Raw genomic sequence first — 26682 nt, 5'->3', positions numbered from 1 at the left:
TGAAGGGGGGCCGCGCCTTTTGGCGTCTAGCGTTGCCACGGTAACACTTTTGAAAGAGAAAAGTAATGCGCGTAGTCGCAGGATGGAGACGCACATTTTGATGTATAACACATCTGGGTTCACGTTACGGTTCGGGCCGTATTAATTGCCGAAGGAATGCCATAAATTGCGCCAAAATTACACAATTAATTCAAAATGGCCGACTTCCTGTTCGGCTTCGGCCATGGCGCCAAGAGACTTTTCTTTAAGTTGTGACATGATACAGGTGTGTACCGATTTTCGTGCATGTACGTCAAACCGCATTGTGGGGCTTGAGGCACAAAGTTTTACGGGGGGCGCTGTTGAGCCATTTTGCCACGCCCATTAATACAAACCATGAAATATCAAATTTATCACCAGGCCTGGCTTGCATGCAAAATTTGGTGACTTTTGGGGAACTATCAAATATGGACCAATCAGATGAAGGGGGGCCGCGCCTTTTGGCGTCTAGCGTTGCCACGGTAACACTTTTGAAAGAGAAAAGTAATGCGCGTAGTCGCAGGATGGAGACGCACATTTTGATGTATAACACATCTGGGTTCACGTTACGGTTCGGGCCGTATTAATTGCCGAAGGAATGCCATAAATTGCGCCAAAATTACACAATTAATTCAAAATGGCCGACTTCCTGTTCGGCTTCGGCCATGGCGCCAAGAGACTTTTCTTTAAGTTGCAACATGATACAGGTGTGTACCGATTTTCGTTCATGTACGTCAAACCGTATTGTGGGGCTTGAGGCACAAAGTTTTTTCTGTCTGAACCGATCAGATGAAGGGTGGGCGCACTTTTTGGCGTCTAGCGTCGCTACGGTAACGCTTTTGAAAGAGAAAAGTAATGCACGTAGTCGCAGGATGGAGACGCACATTTTGATGTATAACACACCTGGGTGCACGTTACGGTTCGGGCCGTATTAACTGCCGAAGGAGGCATCAATTTCGCCAAAATGACGCGATTAATTCAAAATGGCCGACTTCCTGTTCGGTTTCTCGACATGACGCCCAGACACTTTTCTTTAAGTTGTGCCATGATACAGGTGTGTACCGATTTTCGTGCATGTACGACAAACCGCATTGTGGGGCTTGAGGCACAAAGTTTTCAAGGGGGCGCTGTTGAGCCATTTTGCCACACCCATTAATGCAAACCATTAAATATCAAATTTTTCGCCAGACCTGGCTTGCATGCAAAATTTGGTGACTTTTTGGGCACTTTTAGGGGGGCAAAAAGGCCTTCCTTTTGTCACAATAAGAAGAAGAAGAAGAATTAAAGCTGCAAGCAGCGATGAACGGGCCCTCGCACTCACGGCCACCGCCCCCCATAAGCATATCAGAAATGACACCACCCATGATTTCCTATGTCAAACCATTCAAAAGTTATAGCAGAAAAAAGGGACAACCAATCAGAAGAAGGGACGGGGCTAATTCAGGCCAATGAAGGTAAAGGACTCCATACAGAATCTGATGACACCACCCACGACTCTCTATGTCAAACCATTCAAAAGTTATAGCAGAAAATTGGGACAACCAATCAGAAGAAGGGGCGGGGCTAGTTCAGGCCAAAGAAGCTCAAGGACTCATTACAGAGTCCCATGACACCACCCACGACTCTCTATGTCAAACCATTAAAAAGTTATAGCAGAAAATAGGGACAACCAATCAGAAGAAGGGGCGGGGCTAATTTTCACCACTTATGGTCAAGGACTCAATACCGAGTCCCATGACGCCATCCACGACTCTTTATGTCAAACCTTTCCAAGGTTATGGCAGAGAAAAGTATTCTAGGGGGCGCTGTTGAGCCGTTAGGCCACGCCCATTAATACAAACCATGAAATATCAAATGTATCGCCAGGCCTGCCTTGCATGCAAAATTTGGTGACTTTTGGGGAACTATCAAATATGGACCAATCAGATGAAGGGTGGCGCGCTTTTTGGCGTCTAGCGTCGCCACGGTAACACTTTTGAAAGAGAAAAGTAATGCGTGTAGTCGCAGAATGGAGACGCACATTTTGATGTATAACACATCTGGGTTCATGATACGGTTCGGGCCGTATTAGTTCTCGAAGGAATGGCATATATTGCTCCAAAATTACGCGATTAATTAAGAATGTTCAAAATGGCCGACTTCCTGTTCGGTTTCGGCCATGGCGCCAAGAGACTTTTCTTTAAGTAAAGACATGATAAAGAAGTGTACCGATTTTTGTTCATGTAAGTCAAACCGTATTATGGGGCTTGAGGCGCAAAGTTTTTTCTGTCGGAACCAATCAGATGAAGGGTGGGCGGGCTTTTTGGCGTCTAGCGTCGCCACGGTAACACTTTTGAAAGAGAAAAGTAATGCGTGGTGTCGGAGGATGGAGACGCACATTTTGATGTATAACACACTTGGGGGCACGTTACGGTTCGGGCCGTATTAACTGCCGAAGGAATGGCATAAATTTAGCCAAAATGACACGACTAATTCAAAATGGCCGACATCCTGTTCGGTTTCGGGCATGACGCCAAGAGACTTTTCTTTAAGTTGTGCCATGATACAGGTGTGTACCGATTTTCGTGCATGTACGTCAAATCGTATCGTGGGGCTTGAGGCACAAAGTTTTCAAGGGGGCGCTGTTGAGCCACTTTGCCAGGCCCATTAATGCAAACCATAAAATATCAAATTTTTCGCCAAGCCTGACTTGCATGCAAAATTTGGTGACTTTTTGGGCATGTTTAGGGGGGCAAAAAGGCCTTCCTTTTGTCAGAAAAATAATAATAATAATAAAAAAAAAATAATACAAAGAATTCCTGCAAATACAATAGGGCCTTCGCACTGCAAGTGCTCGGGCCCTAATTAAGATGATAAATATAATTCAATGACCCTTTTTCATCCAAACGGTGTGTTACTCCGTTATTTCTGGCTACAGTGAGGCTTTTTTTCCCCACACACGGAGACCGGGAGTAAACGGGGTGGGCGTGTGTGTGCGTTCAAAAACATGAGCCAAGAGAAGGCGAGTTTCGCAAATCGCAACGTGGAATTACAGCAAACCCTGGTTTTTCGCAGGGGTTATGTTCCAAAAAGAACCCGTGATAAGTGAAATTCTTTTTACAATTATAGAGGGCTTCAGATTGCAGAGATCATCCCCGCCTCGCACGTATTCCTCCTCTTCTGAATGATGCTGCATCCCGACTCGCGCTGTATACAGCGCGAGTCGGCAGGTGGGGTTTTTCAAGAGAAGAAAATAGTTATGGGTCGTTGTCTTCGCTCTTTTTTCTTCTGGGCAAAAAGATTCTTTAATATAAACCGACACCATTGATTATATTTGAGACTGTATGAACGATTCATCAAAGGATCTCGTTCTTCAGCTGCTGCTTCCCTGTCATCACATAGGGGCTCGGGCTCGGGCACGGCGCAGGTGTCCCGGCTGCCTTACAGCCCGGTCCGACAGCACGTCCAGGGGACTGAAGTGCTGACGCACGAATGCGTTCATATAAACAGTTCTGCTTCGCGCACGGCGACGCGGTTGATTTGCAGCGAGAACATGCTGTATAGCAGCCAAATTATCAAATAAATGATATTCATGATGATCGTTTTATTTGTGCGCATAAAGCATATACAGGAACACACTTGTTATTCCTTATTTTTCTTTTTTTCCCCCTTTGCTGTCACCAATAAATGCTAAACAATATAAATCTAAAGTATAAAATAAATCAAAATTTGTGCGGGGTGCATTGTTTTAATATCTCATTGCTTGGTGTGATATTGATTTGCCTGACGCGGCTGGATCTGTGAGTCTTTGTTCACTAAGATGGTTGGAAAGACTGGGTCAGCAGCATCTTTCATTTCCTTCTTAATGAAAGAGATACTTAAGCTAAGAGCAACTCTGGGAAACGCGATTTTCTTTCACAGGCTCCTTAAGAAGGTTTGAAAGAAGTCTTTCGCTGTTAAGAACTACTTAACTGATCTGGGAAACCCGGCCATTATGGTTAACCTCCAAATGATACCCCTCAAACTGGGACCCAGACTTCTGAAGAGGCGCCAGGATCGGTGTTGCTTCCCCCAAGACACCATGTCTCCAACAGCTGGAGCAGGAGCCGGGGCAGGTGCAGGAAGGGCAGCTGTGTGTTTCAGTCTTTATTCAGAGTGAAAGTCAAAGGTTCACCTTTCAAATTAAATGCAAACCTAAACGGACTATCATGATCCACAGGAACACTGAAAAAGGTGTTTGCAGGCACAACAGAAAACAATTTTGCTGAACTAAGAATCTGTGTCACAATGGTGTACAGATTAGGCGCAGAAGGATACGCATATATATATATATATATATATATATATATATATATATATATATATATATGCTGGGATATATGCTGGAATATATAGTGTATTTTATAGATATATTATATAGATTATATATTTATAATCTATAATCTAACAGTTGTAGGTGCCACATTAGTTTTGTCTGAATATAAAGTGAAGCTTCATGTTTTTTTTTACTAGATAGATAGATGAATAAAGTTCTATCTATCTAGTAAAAACATAAAGCTTCACTTTATATTCAGACAAACTAATGTGGCAGCTACAAGTGTTAGATTTAATCTATTAAACCAACATTTATCTTTCTAAATTATTTATTTCAGACAGCGGTAATTCTCCACAGAGCTGCAGGTCATTTCATGTGATCACTTTCCAGTGTTGTGCAAGTTCATACTTCTCATGAACTAGTTCAAAGTTCAGTTCACATAGTTTAAAAATGAACAGTTCACGTTCATAGTTCCGCATTTTCATTTTGAACTAGTTCAAATTCAGTTCATTTCAATATTTTTAGGTGAGAAGTACGAATGAAACGCCTAGTGGCGTTTCAACTTTATTCAGAGGCGGTAAATCTCCAACATTGTAGTGCATTATCAATTTGTCTACCTGTTACTGGAAAATCAGACCTCTTGGTCTTTCTGGGAACTTTTTTGATTGTTAAGGACTCGCAGATATTTTCTCACACTGGACGGATGCTTTAACTCCACATGACGTTTCAAATTTGAAGTTGACGAGGCAGATGTTCGGACGTGTTTTCTCAGCGCAGGTGGACATAATTTGCACAGAAAGGTTAGTTTCCTACCGTCAGACTCTTTGGGAGACGATGTGTAAAATTCCCGCAGATAATGATAAGGATCATCATCTGACGGCTCACTGACGCTGCGTCTGCAACGTCTCTCTTCACCAGTCAAGGCTGATTTATGGTTCCGCGTTAAATCGACGGAGAAGACTACGGCGTAAGGTACGCGGCGACGCAAACCATACGGTCCGCACGCCGCGTACCCTACGCCGTAGGTTCCGCGTTGGTGTAACGCGGAACCATAAATCAGCCTACATTCGTAAAGACTGCACCGGGCTCTTCGAGCATTTTAAATGTGCGCGCCGCCCGCTGGTGAAATGAGAAGGATTATTCCGTAATAATTGGACCTAAACAGTGAAGCTGAAACTCACATAATCTGAACAGTTCAAATTCCAGTTCATGATCTGCAGAATGAACAAGTTCACGTTCAAGTTCTTTATGTGTAAATATGTTGCGTTCAGTTCAACGTTCTCACAGAAATGAACGTGTTCAATGAACGCGTTCATTTGAACGCGTTCATGCACAACACTGTCACTTTCTCCCTGGGACGACGGCGCAGGTTGACCCGGCGATCATGTCTGTACTCTGGTCGTGAGCTGCCTGTTGCTCTCGAGCCGGCGGCTCTTCTCATCCCCGAAAACATCCCAGCAAATCTTTTAACAGGCGTTATTTGGATAAACTGAGCCCAGGTTGGGTATCTTAACGGTTACTTTTACGCCTGAAAAAATATTAAAACTTAATAAAGTGGTATATTAACGGCGCTACAGCTGAAATTAAAACAGCTTTTAGCTCTCGGCTTCCGCTGTTGTTTTGGTGTGAAATGCATTCTGGGATACTTGGCTGCATACTGCTGTGTGAACGGTCTGCTGGAGCGACGTACTGAATCATTAATTTAGTAGGCAGTATACAGTACATACTGATGCAGTATGTAGCATGTAGTACGTTAGTATGCGATTTCGGATACAGCCATTGTGTTTAATGGAGCATGTACTGCTTAAACAAGCTTAACTTGCTCAATTTTCAACAGATTTTCAAACAGGTTGGTTTGTTATGAACGTCAGAGATGTAGTTATGACACTGCATACTTGAATAATTATAAACATTGACAAACTTACTTTTATATGAAAATAACAAGAAACAGATAGCTATGACATGATATTTATACTGGTGGATCTGAATCAAATTAAAAGTAAATGCATTAATCTTATCCTGCAGTGCATGAACGGTGTTGATCCTGGATGTTGTCATTTGTAACCATGGCGACAGTAATATGAGGCTTCTGTTAAACCACCCCCTCCAACTTAACTTCTAACCTTTAATCAACCAGATCTATCAAATAACTATATAGGGTACTTACGTCCCCTTTGAATGACGAGGGGCAGAACCTTAGTATGGACTTTGTTTCAGCTGCTGTTTTCGTTTCCTCCAACATAACAAAAAGCCCTCCACAGTCACCACGTCTGTTGGTATCAGTGGTAGTGGATAGTCAAATGCACAACACCTGAACCTGCAGCGTGAGAGTGAGGGGGGCAGGGTAACGGCCCGGTCAGGCGGGGGAGAAGATTTTTCCCTCAAGACTCCTATCCCTGGCCCTGCCCCTTCTCAACCTTTCCCCGACCCTGCACCCCAACCTGGGACTTGCTGATTGGGCCGGAGCTTCGGGAGCTGCGTGCTGGCCTGCGGTCCCCACCCCTGGTCATCCCGTTGCTGCTTCCACCTGCCTGCTGTGCTGTTGCCGTCCCTGACCCACCAGTCTGGCCCTCGGCAGGAGGGTCCCCCCTTATGAGTTTTTCCTTGCCACTGTTTGGCTTAAGGTTTTTCTCCCACTAGGGGAGTTTTTACCTGCCATTGTTTATGTAATAATTGCTCGGGGGTCATGTTCTGGGTCTCTGGAAAGCGTCTAGAGACAACTTTTGTTGTATTAGACGCTATATAAATAAAATTGAATTGAAATGATGCTCTGAGGTATGTGACTTGGTAACTGAAACAACATCTGGACCAGATGGATATATAAACGTATTAAAATTGAGCATAAACTATGTCCTAGGCCCTGCACGGAGCACATGACAACAAAAAAACAAACAAAAAAACTAGTGACAAAGAAGTCACTGGGCCAGAGAGACGTACAGAATAATAATACTCATGTACGTAAATTAATCTCTTCTAAACTGCATTTCTATTTAAACCAATGCAGGAAAAGCAATTATGAGATACATTTATATCATCAGAGCTGCACAACCTTCCAGAAATGTGATTGTGTCGTTATTAACATACAACACCTGCTGTTGGTAGAAGATCTTCCCGACGGAACAGTTTGTGGCTCATAAATGTGTAACATTTTATAAGGTTTAACCTCACACGACCATCAGCTTCCTGGTCATTGAACTGCAGTTTGACCTTTGAACACGTGGTGGCAGCAGCGAGTCGGAACCAGCCAGCAGGAGCGGAGCCCCGTTTATTGCTCTATTTTTTTATATTGTTTATAATTTCATATGTTTACTATTCCCTATAAATTATTATTCATGATTTATACATGCAATTTATACAATCACATATATTATGACATGTTATAATGTCATAATATATATATATATATATATATATATATATATATATATATATATATATATATATATATATATATATATATACACATGTTATAATGTAATATTATAAATACATGTTATAATGTAATATTATAAATACATATGATGTTATAATGTCATAATATAAATACATCATAATGTAATAAACATGTTATAATGTAATAATATATATATATATATATATATATATATATATATATATATATATATATATATATATATATATATATATATATATATATATATATATACATGTTATAAGGTAATAATATATATATGTATATATGTTATAATGTAAATATAAATATTACTAAGAATACTATAGAAATATTGATTTAATCAAACAAACTAAGCTTGATATCGGTGCCATGGAGAGCTCGCTGAACTGCGCAACCGCAGTTCATTCCAGGTCCATTTCCACTTTCATTTTAGTGTAAAAGTGAAAGTAAACTTTGTTTTGTCCTGGCTGCACCTGATCGATGAAACCTCACTTATACATCACGGCACATGTGAACACGTTCAACGCAGTCTTTGGTAAAAGGTGAGATTTTCCTCCGTTTTACGGATTAAACACATTTCCGTCCGTACCGTCGCAACTGTGAACGCCAGCCCGTCCTGCCTCCGGAAACCTTCGCTTTCTCAAATAACCCTTTTTTTTAGATAAACGAGGCAAATGCTGTAAACACGTAAACCGCAAACATGACGTAGACACGTAGGAACCTGGAGGGTTCTTGCGAAGCGGGTTATTCAGTTTAGTTAAACCGAGAATCAACCCCAATGACGTCACCCTCAGGTTTTCCCTGAATATTCTTTTCCTCAACTTCAGGGTTACACCAGCAGTACTCGAGTTGTAAAAAAAAAAAATCAGGGGGGATGGCGGATTTTATCATATGGGGACAGATAATTTGTGCTGATTACAAATAATATTATAAATTACAAATAATAGCACTGACCAAAACACCTGCAGAAATACTGCAGGAATGACATAGCAGCAGTTAAATGCAGCCTTCTGTAAGCTTTAAATATCCACTGGGCTTACATCAAATACATCAAAACACAACAATAAAAAACAGTTTTCTGAACTTATCAATATGACTCTGTCCTTCATAGGATAAGTAAAATGGATCACTGCAAAAACTCAAAATCTTAACAAGAATATTTGTCTTATTTCTAGTTAAAATGTCTCATTTTAGTTAAAAAAATCTCATTACACTTAAAACAAGACTCATCACTGGAAAAAACAACAATTTTCACCTGTTTCAAGTAGATTTTCACTTGAAATAAGTAGAAAAATCTGCCAGTGGAACAAGATTTTTTTTGATTGTATGAATGAATTAATGAATTGTTTATTTATGTGTCATACACCTTTAAGGTGCCCAGCCTATAAGGGCTTACAAGACACAGATACCCTACGCCAGCAAACAAACATCAACTGCGTACAAACAAAAACACAAACACAAAATTATAATATCCACTTAGGGCTGCACGATTCTGGACAAAATAAGAATCACGATTTTTTTGCTTAGAATTGAGATCACGATTCTCTCACGATTTTTTTCCAATATAAAATTTATTGCACTTATTACTTTAACTTTGCAACAGCTGAACAAAAATATAATAACAATAAACATCTCTTGTCTTCTTTACACAAACCTTTGAATAATTTAAACAATAATAACAATTTTGAACAATATTTGTTCCTCCCTGAGTTGAACACCCTTTCAGAAAGGGGACTTGTAACAGATCCTGTAGTTCTGAGGCAACAAATTATTCCTCTGGCTGCTTTTTGCTGTAACAGCTGACATTGAACATAAAAACAATAAACATCTCTCTTGTCTTAAATAATTTTAACAATAACAATTTTAACAATATTTATGTGCAATATGTGTCAGGTGATGAGAAAGGTAGATGTTTCTCCAAATGTAATCCACAATCATTAACAAAATATAACAAACATGACAACATGATAGTTGACCATGACAGGACTACAACAACCTAGAACATAGGCCTAGTCCTTTTTTTCACGCAGCCATCTTTAAAAAAAAAAAAAAAATTTTTTTTTTTTTTTTTTTTTTTTTTTAAATCGTCGTCATTTGGAAATGAGATCGCGTTCAAGCATGAATCGAGATCGCGATTTTTTAACGATTAATCGTGCAGCCCTATATCCACTTATACATTACAGATCAGATCCTTTCTCAATTTTCATATAATTTGTCCTTTCTCTGTTTCCAGGCTCTCTTTATAAAAGTAGCTATAGAGAAAACCTCCTCTTTAAAAAACCATTCCAATTTAACATCATCCCCAGTCTTGTCCCACTGGCAGATTTTGCTACTTATTTCAAGTGAAAATTTACTTGAAACAGGTGAAAATTGTCACATTTTTCTGGTGTTATTTTTCTGGTGATGACTCTAAATGTTGAAATAGCAGTAAAACCACATTCATTGATGAAATGACATAAGGGATGGAAAGGGGGGATGGCAGTTTTACAGGGGGGATGATTTTGATCGTTTTTATTTCAGGGGGGGATGCCATCCCCCCTCATCCCCCCTCAACTCCAGTACTGGACAGTGATGAGCTCAGAGAGCTGCTGGATTAATCAGTTGACTGAAGGCAATATTCTTTTTCCACCTGAGGCGTCAGTCCCTCAACTTTTACTTCTTTTACTTGTTCTGTTGCTTTTTTAGTCATTCAAAACTATGACTTGTGAAGGTGTGACCTGTCATGCTCTGTCTTTGAACCCATGCAGAGATGGCCAGGAATGACAGCTCCCAAATGAAAGCTCTCATTCAACTTGATGAAGGTGAAATAAACCACAACAACAAACCCAAGAATGAGAACAACAAACCCAAGAATGAGAAGCAACAAAGCAGAAGCAGCAGCTCAGACCAGGCCTGCTGCTCCTCCTCCTCCGTCTCAGAGCCAACGGGTAATGTGAGACGGGCAGACGACGGTGAGCCGGCAAAGATGCAGATAGAGGAGGACGCATCTTCATGCTGTCAGCTGAGCGACCTGAAGAGACTTGGAGATTGTGGCATCAAGCTGGGACCTCTGAAATTCAGCCAGTCGCACACCATCCTCGTAGATGTAGGTCTTCATCACCGTCACATTACATCCACATTTAGTCCTACATTCAGTTTGATGTAAAAACATTATGAAAATCATGTGATTGTAGCCGTCCCTAGTGTTCGGTAAATATAGCATCAGATGTGCTAATTTTAACTTTTTCAATGTTCCATTATTTATTCAACAGAAATGAAACAACCAGAAAAACACTGGTCAGTACTAAGAACCCCCACGATGCATCAGCTAGTACAGTGGTTCCCAACCTTTTCCAACTCAGGACCCACTTTTATGTCTCAAAAATGTTCGCGGCCCACCTCCAAACTTTTTAATTCTCCCTGTTGCTAGCGAGCTTTCCATCTTTATACTCCAGTTTCAGGTATCAGTATCAAGGGTAAATAAGTCAAGTGCAATGCAGTCCTGTTGCAAAGTGGTCCAACCGATAACAACAAAAGTTCCTATCGCTCATTTGCTTGTCACATGTCTAATACTTGAAGGAAAACAAAACAAAATAATGAAAATAATATTTAAACATTTTTGATATCATTTTAAACATAACTGAGTTTTAACATTTAAAACATTATTCTGTATATTTTTATATAATTATATTCCCCCCCAAAAAAATATCATACTTTTTTGGAAATGATTTGGCGGCCCACTTGCAATACCTCCGCGGCCCACAGGTTGGGAATCACTGAGCTAGTAGATCCACCTTTAGTAGCAGGAACCCTCAATAGATGTTTCCTGTCTTCCTCATCAGTGTCTCCTGGTTCTGGAGGAGTTCTGTGCTGTTCTCCTCTCTGTTGCTTCAGTTCATTCAAGTTTTTGGACGTTCACTTGTACTCCACTCTCTGAAGGTCCACCACAGCATCTCAACCAGATTCAGGTCTGGACTTTGACCAGGTGGTTCCAGAACCTTGATTTTTCATCATCCTGCTCTGTGTAGATCAGGATTGGGAGCATTTCCTGTCAAATGACCCAGTTTATCTGTCAAGACAGATGTCCTCACTTGTGTATCTAGAAGACTCTGGTCTACAGAGGACTTCATGTTCCCCTCAGGGACTGACAGGTGTCCAGGTCTAGACCATCATCCCTCCACCACTGTGCTTGACAGTGGGTCTGAAGTGGTTCAGCTGGTTTCCTCCAAATATGGTTCAGGACATTAGAGTGAGTAAGTCTGACTTTCTTTTCTTCCAGGTGGACGTCTTCAACGCCAAAGCGGGGATCATGCCTCAGGACGGCAGAGACATGTGGCTCAGCAACTTCGTGAAGATGCCATGTTCACCTTCCAGTACCGCTTTATCATCCAAGACCGATTCAAGTTCGGTTTTGCCCAACTTTTTGGTAAAAGAAGTTCTGTGTTCACATGCAGACCTTATTCCAACAAACGCTGTTCAGTGTTTCTGTTTGTCCTCCTCTCTGAGACACTACATGGAAGATGTATCTAGAATGATCCAATCAAAGACGATCTGGTCTGATCAAAGAGGATCTGATCCAGTGCTGGGCGGTATACCGGTTCATACCGAATACCGGTGTTTATTTTTCTTATGATATGAATTTTTCATATACCGTAATACCGATGAGTATGTACAGTAGCGTACACAACGTTGGGAACGTTTGTGAAGAGACTGTTTAGCAGTAGTGATGCACCGATTGTTCGGTAACCGAAATTGTTCCGCTGAAAATGGCAAAAAAACACTTTCGGTGTTCGGTGGAATAAGTGGGGAAAAAACCGAACAATTAATAACGGCGTTGTAATATAAGGAAATAGACTGGCCGCTCCCGTACCGGTTGCGCACCACAAACATCCCTGGCCAACCAAAAAGTAACCACAAGAATTTTACCTAACATTCACCAGGAGGTGGAACCAAAACAACATAATGCTGGGAAATTAAAAAATGTTTTTCATGTTCAATAAATATTTTCTACCTTGTAATTTTGTAAAATATTTTTTTGCTTTGAAAGCATGCCTAAATCAAATTTATTTGATTTGATTTGACGGTAAAATAGGCCATTCTAAGCCAATTTACTGCAGCTATTCCTTTCCAAATCATTAGAAAATATGGTTAACACCCAGTTGTGCATGAAAAAAAAAAATACAGTGATATACCGTGAAACAGATATAATTTAGAAAAATACCGTGATATAAATTTTTGGTCATACCGCCCAACCACTAATCTGATCTGATCAAAGAGGATGTGATCTGATCTGATCAAAGAGGATGTGATCTGATCTGATCAGAAAGGATCTAATCGTATCAAAGGTGATCTGATCTGATTCAGTTCTGTTAACTCACGTCAACACAGTCCAGATTCAAAAAACAGCAAAGGAATCCAGCAGATAACAAATCTTTTCTTCAGTATCTCAGGCAGGTACCGGAGGATGCTATTTTCAGCTGGACGGCTTCATCACTGATTATTGATTAAAAGAGTTATGTGTGCAGAAGTCTCAAGCCAAGCCCACCCAGGTGCCCAGGTGGAAACTCATCTCCAATAAGCTCAATGCATTGGCTCGTCAGAAGTCCGTGAAAGTGGACGATGTGGTGGTAAGTCCGACCGTGGATGAATGTTTCATCGTCTGATTCTGGTGGAAACATCACATTCTCACTCCAGCTCATCCAAACTGTCTCCACAGGAAGCCATCCTTAGTTTTAACCCAAAGTACAGAGGCAAGTGGTCCTTCGACGCGCTCACCACCTTCGTCCAGGTCAGTTTTCTGCTCCAACAGCAGATCCAGCAGGTTTGGGGAACCTATCAAACCTTTTATTCTCGTGGATTTTGATTTCTTATCTCTCGTGCCTTGATTCAAGAAATTCTTCTGAACTTAAAGGCTGCTTAGTTTCTTTGTGTGTCTAGTTGTGTTTCACTTCACTTGTTCTGTCTCTAAGTCTTTCCTCATTAGTACCGCCTCCAGATCTGCTACATCATGGTCCTCCCTGCGCCTCTTCATGATGAGAGGAATCCTCTAATGATGAGAGATGTCTGTTTTCTTTCCAGCGCATCCCAAAAGAGGAAAATTACTTCCACACACTGTTCCCAAAGATTGCTGCCTTGGCCTTGAATCTGGAAGAGCAAGTCAAGAAGGTATCTGTGAAACCAATACAGACCAGTCGGTTTCTGAATCTAGAGCAGGTTAAAAACACTGAAAACCTTTTTCTGGATCCAAATCCAGAAAAACAAAACTTACTTCAGGGTTTTTTCGTCGCTATTAAATTCTAAGCAAAGAAGATGTTTTGATCAAAGATGCAGCAACGTTTCCACTCACTTATCTGGCTTCTTTAAACCCATCAAACCTCAGATTAATTTTGATTGTTGGTGTGTTTGGGTGCGTTCAGGCCATCCCACTGCTTAGGCAGGGACACCCGGCCGCCATCACGCTGTCTCAGCGCCAGATCTCCTGTCTGCTGGCCAACGCCTTCTTCTGCACTTTCCCTCACCGTAACACCTCCACACCCACCGCGGAGTACCACGGATACCCCTCCATCAACTTCACCAGGTGAGGGAACGCCAGCTCCGCAACCCGCTCATGTCCCCTGACATAACTCATGGCCCTCTGTGTGTCTTCAGCTTGTTTGGAGGCTGGTCCGAGAGGAAGAAGGAGAAGCTGCGGGCCATCATGCACTACTTCCACGTGATGACAGACGACGGTAAGACCCACCCACCTCTATGCTATATATATATATATATATATATATATATATATATATATATATATATATATATATATACATATACATATACATATACATATGTATATGTACACACAGACATACTTAAACATATCAGATATGAATAAAGATATTTATATTACACCTAAATCACCGAAATATTTATTTAGGTGTTTTATTTATCGTTCCTGTTACCAAGTGGATTGTAAACGGCTACTTGTCAGCAAGAATATACCCTTTAATGACAGACGGAAGGCAGGCTTGCAAAAAAAATAAAGTTTTAATTTGGTTCCAGGCCTGGACAACTTAGATCTTTCAACAAAAACAAAGCAACTCAAAAAACAGAAATCATAGTTAAGCAGAGGTGTTGGCATCAACCTCTCCCCATGGCAGCCCCCCCTGTACTGAACCATTTCCTCTTTATATGCTCCTGTCTCCACCCCTGGCAAAGCAGTCAGCAAATCACAACCTTAGACACAAGGTGCTCCCCATTAAGCAATCAGAGCTCAGGCAATCATGGCCGCTCCCAAATTACTGCATCTGCATGGAAATACACAAGTACAGCAGTTAAATGACATGTCACAGCAGAATGCGCACCTTCTGTGGGACTGAAATCAAACTCCTAATACTTGTTCATGAAAACCATAAAAGAAACTACTCTGACAGAGTCTGCTCTGTCACATTTCTTACCCCCTCTCCTTCTGGGTTGTGCATACCTGGTACACGTGACAAATAGTCAGCTATGATATTTCGGCCCCCTGGACAGTACTCAATCGTAAAGCGGTATGGCTGAAGAGCCAGACACCAGCGCAGTATCCTGGAGTTTTGACTCTGCATTGAGTGCATCCACTTCAGGGCTCGATGGTCTGTTTGAAGCATGAACTCCCGTCCGAGCAGATAATACTTAAGTGAGTCCACTGCCCACTTTATGGCGAGTCCTTCCTTCTCGATGGTAGAGTATTTTCTCTCCCGGTCAAACAGCTTCCTGCTCAGGAACAGAATGGGCCTCTCTTCTCCAGGCTCTCCTTGGGCTAGAACAGCACCTAAGCCAACATCAGAGGCATCCACTTGTACGAGAAATGGGTTATTGAAATCAGGGCTCTTCAGAACAGGATCTTGACACAATAGCTCCTTTAACTTTCTAAAGGCCTCCTCACATTCATCAGTCCACGGAAGGTGGGACGAAGTAGTCTTCTTGGTGAGATTAGTTAATGGTGTAGCTATTGTGGCAAAATGAGGCACAAATCTTCGGTACCAGCCAATTAGACCAAGGAATGACCGTACTTGCCTCTTCGTCTGCGGCCTGGGTATCCCTCGAATGGTCTCCAACTTCTCCACCAGTGGCTTTATCTGGCTATGCCCGATGCGGTACCCCAGGTATTTCACCTCCTTCTGTGCCCACGAGCATTTCTTATGGTTGATGGTTAACCCGGCCTTCTGAAGCCTCTGGAGGACCTGCTCGAGGTGATGGAGATGCTCATGGAAGGTCTCACTGAAAATAATACAGTCGTCAAGATATGATGCTGCATATTGCCCACAATCAGCTAAAACAATGTCCATGAGTCGTTGAAAGGTAGCAGGGGCCCCATGAAGACCGAAGGGCATCACTGTATACTGATACAAACCAGTAGGTGTTCGAAAGGCTGTATAGGGTCTACAAGCAGCGGTGAGAGGGACTTGCCAGTAACCCTTACAGAGATCTAACGTGGTCATGTATTTAGCTTTGCCTAACCTTTCGAGCAGTTCATCGATTCTGGGCATTGGATAAGAGTCAAAACAGCTGACACTGTTCAACCTACGAAAGTCTGTGCAGAATCGAACACTTCCATCTTTCTTAGGAACCAAAAGAACAGGACTTGACCACTCGCTTTTTGAAGGCTCTATTATTCCCATCTCCAACATGGTCGCCACCTCTTTCCTCATGGGATCCACCAGTCTCTCAGGAACACGGTAGGGCCTCTGCCGGGTTGGTGTGGGAACCTTCAAAACGATGTCATGGCTGATAACATCTGTGAGACCTGGTGTGTCCTGGAAGAGAGGAGTGAATGTCTTCTGTACCTGGGCCAGCTGTTGTTTTTGCTCCTCACTCAGGTGTTCAGGATACTCAATGGCACCACCTTGAGGTCGGAGTGGCTCCATGTCAGTCTCATCATCTCCATCCTCTGCTACATGCACCATCATCACTGGTTTCACAGCCGGGGTCACATCTCTCTCCTTGAACTGTCTCAGCAGGTTGACATGCAGAATCTGCTTCTGGCGTTTCCTTTCAGGGCACAGAATTTCATAAGTTACTGGACCCACCCTTCTAGACACCACATAAGGGCCCTGCCATTTAGCCAGTAACTTTGATGTACCAGAAGGAAGCAGTAGCAATACCTTCTGCCCAGCTTTCAGTTCTCGCTCTCTGGCATGTTTGTCGTACCACACCTTTTGCTTGGTTTGGGCCTCTCTCAAGTGCTCTTGGGCCATGCTTCTCATCTTGTCCAGCTTGTCTCGCATCTGGAGGATGTAGGACGCAACACTGCACTGGGCAGGCTCTCCAGCCACCCAACCCTCTTTTAGTACATCCAGGGGACCCCTAACCTGCCTGCCATATACCAACTCAAAGGGTGAAAAACCAGTTGAGGCTTGTGGAACCTCTCTGTACGCGAAAAGCAGGAATGGAATCCATCTATCCCAATCCCTCCCCGACTCATCCACAAACTTTTTCAGCATGTTTTTAAGTGTACCATTAAAACGTTCCACCAAACCATCAGTTTCAGGGTGATATGGTGAAGTTCTAATGCCTGTGATGCCCAATTGCTTGTACAGTGTTTTCATCAAAGTTGACATGAAATTTGCACCCTGATCAGTTAAAATTTCTGCCGGAACACCAACTCTGGAAATCAGATCAATGAGACATCGGACCACATGTTTGACTTGAATGGAGCGTAAGGGGTAAACTTCTGGGTATCGAGTAGCATAATCACAGATTACCAGGGCAAATCTATGCCCAGAACTACTTTTAATCAGTGGACCAATTATGTCCATACCAATGCGCTCAAATGGTGTGCCAATGATTGGTAAAGGCTGCAACGGTCCTCGATCCGCTTTGCGAAGTGGAGCTACTTTTTGACACTCTGTACATGTCCTACAGTACTCCTGGACATCCTGATAAAGTCTAGGCCAGTAGAACCTGCGACTGATTCTGTCATAGCTTTTCTGTTGACCTAGATGTCCCGCCCATGGAATGTGGTGTCCCAAGTTTAGAATTAACTGATGGAATACTTTAGGAACAACCAATCTAGGTACATCACCGTCTCCATTGTACAACAGGTTATCCTTGAGGATGTATCTATCACCAATGAAATTAGCGGCTTTAACAGGTTCACCATCAACCTCACATACCTTAGCAAACAGAGGTTGAAGCAAAGGATCTGCTCGCTGTAGCTCTTTAAAGTTGTCAGGGACCTGCCACTGTGGTTCCAGCAGAGTGGGGTCAGGATCTGGAGCGACCGGGACTGGATCCTGCACTCTGGCCTTCCCCACATGCTTGGCTTGACAGCGCTGTTTTTTATCCCTCCTAACCTTTGTACCACCTTCAAAAAGACTTTGATGGATATCAGGCAGGGGCTGCAAACCCTTGGCCTGAGATCTTGTAACCACAGCACATGAATTTGACACAGCCTGCACAAGTTTAGTTAGAATGGGTAGATCATTCCCCAAAATAACATCATATGCCAGTTGATCAACCACCCCCACTGTCATCAGATATGCTTGACCATCCACCCCAATATTTACAACAGCAGTAGGATACATTTGCTCTTCCCCATGAACACACCCCAACCCTACTAGGTTGTCAAAGTTTAAAGACTCATTAGCTACAAACTCTGCCTTCACCAGTGTCTGGGAACTACCTGTATCCAACAGTGCATTAGCATCCTGCCCATTAACAAGAACTGAAGTTGCATACCGGGATTTGGGCCTAGACATTTGTACAGTGGGCTGGATTTCTGGTCTAGGCACATAGCACAGATTCACTTCTTTTGGTTTTTTAAGTGGACACAATGCTGCTTTGTGCCCTGGTTGATGACAATAAAAGCAGATAAGGCCCCCATTTTTAAACCTTGTCCCACCCCCTGTATCATGCTTGGTTAGAACCTCATCAGCTTTAACCTGACCCACAGTCACCTTGTGGGGCCGAAAGGGCTCCCGATGCGGCTCCCGAGGTGGTTCCCGATGTGCAGCCAGATACCTCTCAGCAAGTCTCGCCGCCTCCTCCCCCGTCTGTGGTTGATGCTCTTTCACCCACATTCTGACATCTTGGCGGAGAACACGCAGGTACTGCTCTAGGATCAATGTCTCTGCCATCTGTTCCTTCGTCTTGGTCTCAGGTCGCATCCACCTCCTGTAGAGTCCCTTCAACCTGTTGTAGGTCTCCCTGGTCGACTCTCCTGCTGGTATACTAGTAGATCTGAAACGTTGGCGGTAGGTCTCTTCAGTCACGTTGTACTTGGCAAGGACAGCAGCTTTGATGTCGGCGTAGAGGTGGGAACACTGCTCATCCATGCTGGCATAGGCCTCCAACGCTCTACCTGTGAGAAGGGTGACAACACGAGCAGCCCACTCATCATGGTTCCACCCCCAGGTTCTGGCGATGCGCTCGAAGCGGATGAAGAAGCTTTCCACATCTTCCCCTTCAGTGAACTCTGGGATCTTGGCCCCGTCATAACGGCGGATGGGCGGCTGCTGCTCTGGCTGAGCATGTGTTGCTGTAGTCCATCGGCTGGGCTGCTGGAGTTGAGCTGGAGGGGGCAGATTATATAGGCTCTGGTGACTAGCAGGATCATCAGTCACACTTTCCAGTTTGGTTTTTTCATATACAACATTTTTCAGATCTTCAAGCCCATCAAACAACAATTTCTCATGTCTTTGCTGGCGATACATGAATTCTCTCATTTCATTCATAAATTGTTGCCCAAACGGAAGGTTCTCTTGTGAAAGATGAGGTGAAGTACTTAACTTCAGTGAAGGGGGTTTCTCAGGTGGCTTCTTTGGCTTTACTGGAGGATCTGGGTGTAGCACCAGCTGCTGCTCCACGGCTAATTGGGGTGCCGTGGCCCCTTCCCCCATCAACTCCACCACCGACTCCTCCTCTGGCTCCTCCTCACGCTCATCACCATCTTCCATCATCAGCCCTGGGGTTTTCCGGGTATGTCGAAGCGGTTTGCCACGCCCTCGCCCAGCCATTTAGGGTTTTCTACTGACAATTACTCCTGGGAGGCTTTACAATCCCACCACTGCCACCAATTGTTACCAAGTGGATTGTAAACGGCTACTTGTCAGCAAGAATATACCCTTTAATGACAGACGGAAGGCAGGCTTGCAAAAAAAATAAAGTTTTAATTTGGTTCCAGGCCTGGACAACTTAGATCTTTCAACAAAAACAAAGCAACTCAAAAAACAGAAATCATAGTTAAGCAGAGGTGTTGGCATCAACCTCTCCCCATGGCAGCCCCCCCTGTACTGAACCATTTCCTCTTTATATGCTCCTGTCTCCACCCCTGGCAAAGCAGTCAGCAAATCACAACCTTAGACACAAGGTGCTCCCCATTAAGCAATCAGAGCTCAGGCAATCATGGCCGCTCCCAAATTACTGCATCTGCATGGAAATACACAAGTACAGCAGTTAAATGACATGTCACAGCAGAATGCGCACCTTCTGTGGGACTGAAATCAAACTCCTAATACTTGTTCATGAAAACCATAAAAGAAACTACTCTGACAGAGTCTGCTCTGTCACAGTTCCATGTTAATTAAACTTTTGTACATTTATTCTTTCTTTCCTTCTGTTGTTATTTTGGATATTTGAATATCGGCATTCGTCTGCAGGAACCATACCGGAGGGACTGGTGACGTTTGAGCGCCGTTGTCTCGGAAACGCAGAAATCCCCAACTGGAGGAGGTAAAAGCTCTGCTCACGTTCTTGTTCATGAACTCTGAAACACGACCTGAAACCTTCATTGGTTTTATACTCGTTTTTACTGCTTCTCTTTCGTAACTTTTATGGAACGTCTGTACAGGGCCGCCGCAAGGGGTGCGCGAACCGTGCGACCGCATGGGGCCTCGCGCCCCAGGGGGCCTCGCGCTATGGGCCGTTTTTTTTTTTTTTTTAATTTTTTCAATTTTTTTTTTTTCAATTTTTTTTCCTTTTTTCCCTTATAAATATAAACAGTGACGTTCCATTACAGACCTAAATGTGTACTAGTCTGTGCATATCAATAAATATATGTGCAATGATGCGCGTGTCGTATGTTGTTCAATACAACTGATCAGACCAAGCGCAGACACAAGCTGCTCTGATCCAGACAGGTGGAGTTGGAACAAACTGTCACACAATGTCGAGAGAACGAGACAGATTCAGGAAATTTCCATCAGAAAAAAGAAAAAAACGAAAGAAAATGGAAGAGTTTAATGATTCTCTGAAAGGCTCGTTTGATAAATTTGTTACAAAAATCACCGATCCGACCGGGTCTCAAGCAGCCGTGGGGCCCCGCGTCGAGGCAAGCCAAATGATGATGAGGCAGGGGAAGGTATCCAGTATTTTGCTAATTGGACAGTTAAAATTGCGCATATAGACACCCGATCCGACCCAAAAAACCCAGAAATTTCGAGGGCCCCCCCCAGCCATTTCGCACAGGGCCTCGCAAATCTCCCAGACGGCTCTGCGTCTGTATATTTATTAGTTATTGAGAATTGAAGTCGTAGTTTCTCGTTTAGTTGTAACCAGTTTGAATGTTTCCTCCTTCTTTGATGACGTTTGCTTTGTCGTGTAATCGATGACATCAGAGTTCAGAGGACAATGATGGTCCTCGACTTTTCTCGTTGCAGCTGCACGGAAACGCTCCCGAAACTTCATGTGACATCGTGCGGTGGCATCGAGGCCGAAGGTACTGGTCTGCTGCAGGTGAGCGCCCATGTTCCGGCAGAGGTGGACCTCAGTCGAGAGGTGGTCTGTGAGGCGGTCCGATGCAGGATCACTAAGTCCAGGGTTTACATTTGTGTGTGCAGGTGGACTTTGCGTCCAGCTGGATCGGTGGAGGCGTCCTTGGATCCGGCCTGGTTCAGGAGGAGATCCTCTTCCTCATGAATCCGGAGCTGATTGTGTCTCGACTCTTCACGGAGAAACTGGGAGACAACGAGTGTCTGATCATCAAAGGTATACAACAACTCAAACCCACTGAAGATAAACATGACAGACCCGCCTGGAGGTCCTGTCGGCTTTCATCATGAACATCAGTGACGTCCTCAAATGCCTCTAAAACACACGTTAACATTAGTTTAAAAATACCCACAAAGGTCACAAAGGTCACAAAATAACTTGAAACTGACAAAAATAATAATAAATCAGCATTGACTAGTAAAATCTTTATTTTTGAATCATGGTTCAAAATAATCATCTACAAAAACAAACTAATGAAACCGTCCGGAACACATGAGATGGTTCCTCTGGAGTAGATGTTGAATCATGTGTCCATGGAGACGGGTTAAACTCAGGTGTCTTCAGTAGGGCTGTTTGATTAATCGATTTTAAATCGTAATCGCGATTATGTAATTAGAACGATGTTAAAACATGAAAATCGAATTTTTCACTTTTTTTTTTTATTTTTATTTTTTTACCTTGTCTGCACACATATTAATGATTGATGCCATATTAATGATTGATGGAAATACCTCTCAATACCTGTGACAAGTGCCCCATCGGAGAGGCTCTTTAGTGTAGGAGGGGGGGTTGTAACATGCCACCGGGTAGACCGGCTCGTGTTCCTTGCAAAAAACTTGCAAATGTGAATAGCAAATGTAATGACTGACATTACACACCTCTACCTCCTTCATGGGTTGCATTATTATTTAGCATGCAAAGACCCAGTTTAGTTTAATTAGAAAATGTCTTGTTTTATTTAATTGGAAATATAACTTACTGTATGTTTGCAAGTGCTGATTTGCTGATTTTTTTTTTTCAGAGATAAAACTTTATATTTTATTATATTTTTTAAAACTTTTTTTCAACTTATTTTACAGAGTTTTGCACTTTATTCATTCATTTTTGGTTTAATAAGAGCAAAGTTTGCACTTAAAGCCCAATAGGGCAAATGTTCAATAAAAAAACAGCATATTTGAAATCATTTCTTTGCCTTTTGTCAATTCACAAAATAATCGTAATCGTAATCGAAAATCGAAAATCGAAAATCGAAAATCGGATTTTGAGAGAAAAAAATCGAGATTTTATTTTTGGGCAAAATCGAACAGCCCTAGTCTTCAGTTAGTCTGACTGTCTAAAGGGTCAAAAGTGTACCTCTGCTGGTTGGTGTCATGGTGTCCACCACACTGAACATGGACCAGAGCAGTAAAGGAGACAGTTGTCTGAGGACATCAGGAACTTCTAGACTTCAAACTTTAATTTGTGGTTCAACAAAATCATTAAAAACGTAAATTAATCTAACTGTCCTGGACATATAAATTGGAACCCTAGAAAAGATGTAAGAATGTTAAAGGAAAGGAGACAGATGTCTCCTTTCTAGAAGACTAGAAGACCGTCTCCAAGCAGCTGGATGTTCCTGACTACAGGTGGAAGTTTCATCCAGAAATTCAGGCTCCACAGGACTGTAGACAACCTCCCTGGACGTGGACACAAGATAAGATAAGATAAGATAAGATAAGATAAGATAAGATAAGATAAGTAAAAAATATATATAATTACGAAATATAAACAGTATAAACAGTACATTGCAATGAAAGTAAAGTAGTGCGAAAGACAAAAAAGACAAAAAAAAGAGCAGGTAGAATGTATGTGAGGTAGACAGACAGATATTGCATATATGGTATTGCACATCTTGTTATTGTTATTATTGCACGTGTTATTGTCCGTTAACTACTGAGAGCAGGACAACTGCAGGCCAAGAGGAAAACTGATGACAAACTGAAGAGACGATAATACGAACGGACACCGAAGAGTCCAGAACAACTTCCAAAGATGTTCAAGGTGAACTCCAAGGTCAAGTCCATCAGTGTCAGATCACACCGTCCATCACTGTTAGAACCAAGGTGGACCACCGACAAAGACTTCACAGGAGAAAGACCATCAGAAAAGCTTCTTTGGACAGATGAGAAAAAACTGAAGCTTTTTGACAGAACATTGGACTATTCTTTTTTTTAAATACTTTATTTATTCATTTTCACAACACTGGACTATTCTGAAATTTCCTTCTATGAGTCCTGTTGAACATCTGTAGAAACATCTGGAACCTGCAGTCTGGAGAAGAAACCAGCACACCTGAGACATCTGGAGTCCATGAAGACCGGGACACCTGTCCGCAGGTGGACAAGTCTTTCTGAGATGACACTCCTGGCCTGAAGTGGTCCACTCAGAAGGGTTGAAACACTAAATATGAAGAAGAGGGTCCATCACTGATGTCTTGGACAGTTTCAGTAGGTTTTTTTTACTGATTATGTTGAAACACAGGTCAAAAGCAGCGTCCGGTTTTCGTTAGTCGGTATTCAGTAAACTATTTATTAGTCAGTTGAGGGTTTTTCTTTCTTTAGTAGAAGGGTACCAACTAACTTTATTTTTAAGGTTTAGATTTTATTTCCAACCCTAAAGAGTCTGAACGCCTTCATGTAGTAGTTTTAGGAAACAGGCCCAGACTGATTTCTGCAAGGAGATTGAAGGCCGTGGCGCTGGATGTCAGCGGATTAGTGGTCCCTCTGAGCTGTTTAAATGTGTTTCCATGCATGTTTCAGGTGCGCAGCAGTTCAGCGGCTACTCCGGCTTTAGCGACAGCTTCGAGTGGGCGGGCCCCTATGATGAACTCCTGGACAGGTCAGAGCGCACCAAGTGTCGGTTGGAAGCTTGAGTCAGTTGTTTTCTGGGGTTTCTGATCAGTTCTGACCTCCGCAGAGACGAGTGGGGTCGGCTGAGGAGGCAGGTCTTGGCCATCGACGCGAAGCACTTCAAACACAAGAGAGAGCAGTACAACATGGTCAGCATCCTCCGCGAGCTGAACAAGGTGAGGACTGGGTCCACATGTCATGGGATGTAGCGTTCCATCATGCTGCCTCGTGGTGGAGCTGCTGGAGCTGCTGTTTTATTTACTGTTTCCGACTGTGCTTGGTATTTGAAGGCGTACTGCGGATTTAAACGATACAGCAGACATAAAGATCCAGACATTGCTACAGGCAAGTGGGGCTGTGGAGCCTTCAACGGAGACGCACAACTCAAAGGTGAACTTTGCTGCAGTAATGAAACATTGGTTCTTTGTTTCTCAAAACCCCATATTTGTGTGGGAACATAGTAAAAGCAATCTGATTGTAGTGGGTCTCAGTATTTAGCAAATACAACCGATTAACAACATGTAGCTCTTTACTGTGCTGTTATTTTTTCTAACAAAAAATTAAGCTAACACAAATCTTGTGGTCACTAATACGTTCCCCGTTGATTGAGGAGCTGGTCAAGCCTTGTTAAACTGAGATTCAGTTCAGTGATTGGTGGAGGGTTTCATGATGTTAGAAGCATCACCTGCATCAGAGGTTCAGAAAAGTTCAACTTTATAGCCGTTCAGATGGTGGTTGCACAGCTGCTGCTAACCACTGGTCCTGGACATGAGGACCAAACATCTCCACTGTGGTCTCATATGTCTAGACGTATGTCATAGAAGATTAGACGCTCTGATCTTGGGGTGAATTTGATCATTACCTCTTTGTTGATGTCTTTCCCTCTTGGTATTTTGTTAACACACACCTGAATGTTACAGATCAATAACCTGATCAGACATCTACTTTTCTAGAGGTCAGTTCATAGATGATGATGATGATGATGATGATGATGATGATGATGATCAGTTCATAGATGATGTTGATGATGATCAGTTTATCAATGATGATGATCAGCGGCTCCTGGTTGTCACAGTAGCAGGAAAGGAGGTAATTCATTATGTCCGTTTTTGTTTTTTGATGTTTTCTTTTGTTTTTTTTACATTTTTGTTTTTATTTTTGTTGAATAAAAACTACAATGGTGAAAGGTTTCGTTTTTCATCTGAGGTTTAACTTGTCTGATCCTGAGACCCACAATGATCACATATTTATCATATTTATATATACAATTAAAAGGAAAAAGAGGATGGATTAATTTTGAAATCTGAATGTATGCTTCAGATTATGAATTAAATATTTGATATAATAAAACAAGCATCTGATCCATGTCAAACCAGCCAATCAGAGTACAGCATACAATAATCCAGATGAGATGAGTCAAACGTAGTTTTTTATATTTTGATTCTCGGCTGGATGATTTGGACACTGCGTTCTGTTCTCATCCAGCTGTGATCCAGCTGATGGCAGCGGCGAAGGCTGGGAGGGGTCTGGCCTTCTTCACCTTTGGAGATGACGCTCTGGAGAGAGGTCTGAAGCAGATCTACCACCTGCTGGTCACTGAGCGGACTACAGTTGGTGAGAATTCGTTTCTGGAGAATGTGTCATTATCAGGTTTCTAGCTGCACTTGGTCATGACTCTTATTCAGCAGCAGCTTCTTAGTTGTTGAGCTGCTTCCATGGGCATTGGATCTGCTGCCAATCTCTTTTCAGTTTCAAACAGAGAAAGGACAGAGCGGTGATGTGCTCATCTGTTAACCACTGCATTTTCCAAATGCTCTTTTCCAGACCAGCTGTATGGACATCTGGAGGACTTCTGCGCTCAGCGTGAACGAAGTCCGTCCATGGATTTGTTCCAGTTCATCAGAAAAACCATCAGACGCTCCAGAAGTCAGCTGTGACGACGTTTGTGACTCGGTTAACTCTAAAACATGAAGGAAACGCTTGATTCAGCTGATGAAGGTGGTTCATGAGTGTTCTATGATTGTTAATTTCCCTCATGTTAAATGTAACAGTAAAATCTCTGGGAGGACATCAATTAAACTGTTGAACATTAATACCCTGCATCTGAGTTTAAAAGCCCTGGATAGATAGCAAATAGCTTTAATTCACTTTCACAACTGAATAAACATGTAAATCTGTCCCTGTTGTTCCCAGTGTCTAATTTTAGGAGGACAGTGTACCGACCATCGAGCTATTACTGTTGGACAATTTCATTTTACTTTTACTTGTTTAAAAAGATTAATATTAACAGGCTCGTGGAGGCCGTCGGTAAGCTCTTATGGATCGTAAACGTTTTTCAAACTGCTTTTCACAGTAGG

General features: G+C 42.5%; 1 protein-coding gene across 2 annotated transcripts; it reads left to right on the top strand.

Annotated features, from left to right (window-relative positions):
- The first annotated feature begins 8129 nt into the window (after positions 1-8129).
- On the top strand, positions 8130-26503 carry pargl (poly (ADP-ribose) glycohydrolase, like). 2 transcript variants are annotated; one of them, XM_061734022.1, is made up of 16 exons: positions 8130-8269; positions 10475-10812; positions 11986-12132; positions 13235-13333; positions 13423-13494; positions 13785-13871; positions 14123-14283; positions 14355-14434; positions 20327-20399; positions 21326-21401; positions 21506-21653; positions 24236-24314; positions 24393-24501; positions 24616-24715; positions 25811-25939; positions 26150-26503. In XM_061734022.1, exons 2-16 carry the CDS (start codon positions 10477-10479, stop codon positions 26260-26262), a joined length of 1809 nt encoding a protein of 602 aa, XP_061590006.1. In that variant the 5' UTR covers positions 8130-8269; positions 10475-10476; the 3' UTR covers positions 26263-26503. The 2 variants fall into 2 exon arrangements, with proteins under 2 accessions (XP_061590006.1, XP_061590005.1); XM_061734021.1 differs by having other exon boundaries at positions 13232-13333.
- The last annotated feature ends 179 nt before the right edge of the window (positions 26504-26682 follow it).

This window comes from Cololabis saira, chromosome 11 (genome assembly GCF_033807715.1).
Source record: "Cololabis saira isolate AMF1-May2022 chromosome 11, fColSai1.1, whole genome shotgun sequence".
NCBI classification, from domain to species: domain Eukaryota; kingdom Metazoa; phylum Chordata; class Actinopteri; order Beloniformes; family Belonidae; genus Cololabis; species Cololabis saira.
This window is presented reverse-complemented; position numbering and strand designations above follow the sequence as displayed.

Coding starts and splice junctions, on each gene's coding strand:
- pargl (XM_061734021.1), top strand. CDS start 10,477: ATGGCCAGGAATGACAGCTCCCAAATGAAAGCTCTCATTCAACTTGAT. Junction 14,284..14,354: donor CCCTCCATCAACTTCACCAG/GTGAGGGAACGC, acceptor GTGTGTCTTCAG/CTTGTTTGGAGGCTGGTCCG. Junction 21,402..21,505: donor AAGGTACTGGTCTGCTGCAG/GTGAGCGCCCAT, acceptor TTGTGTGTGCAG/GTGGACTTTGCGTCCAGCTG.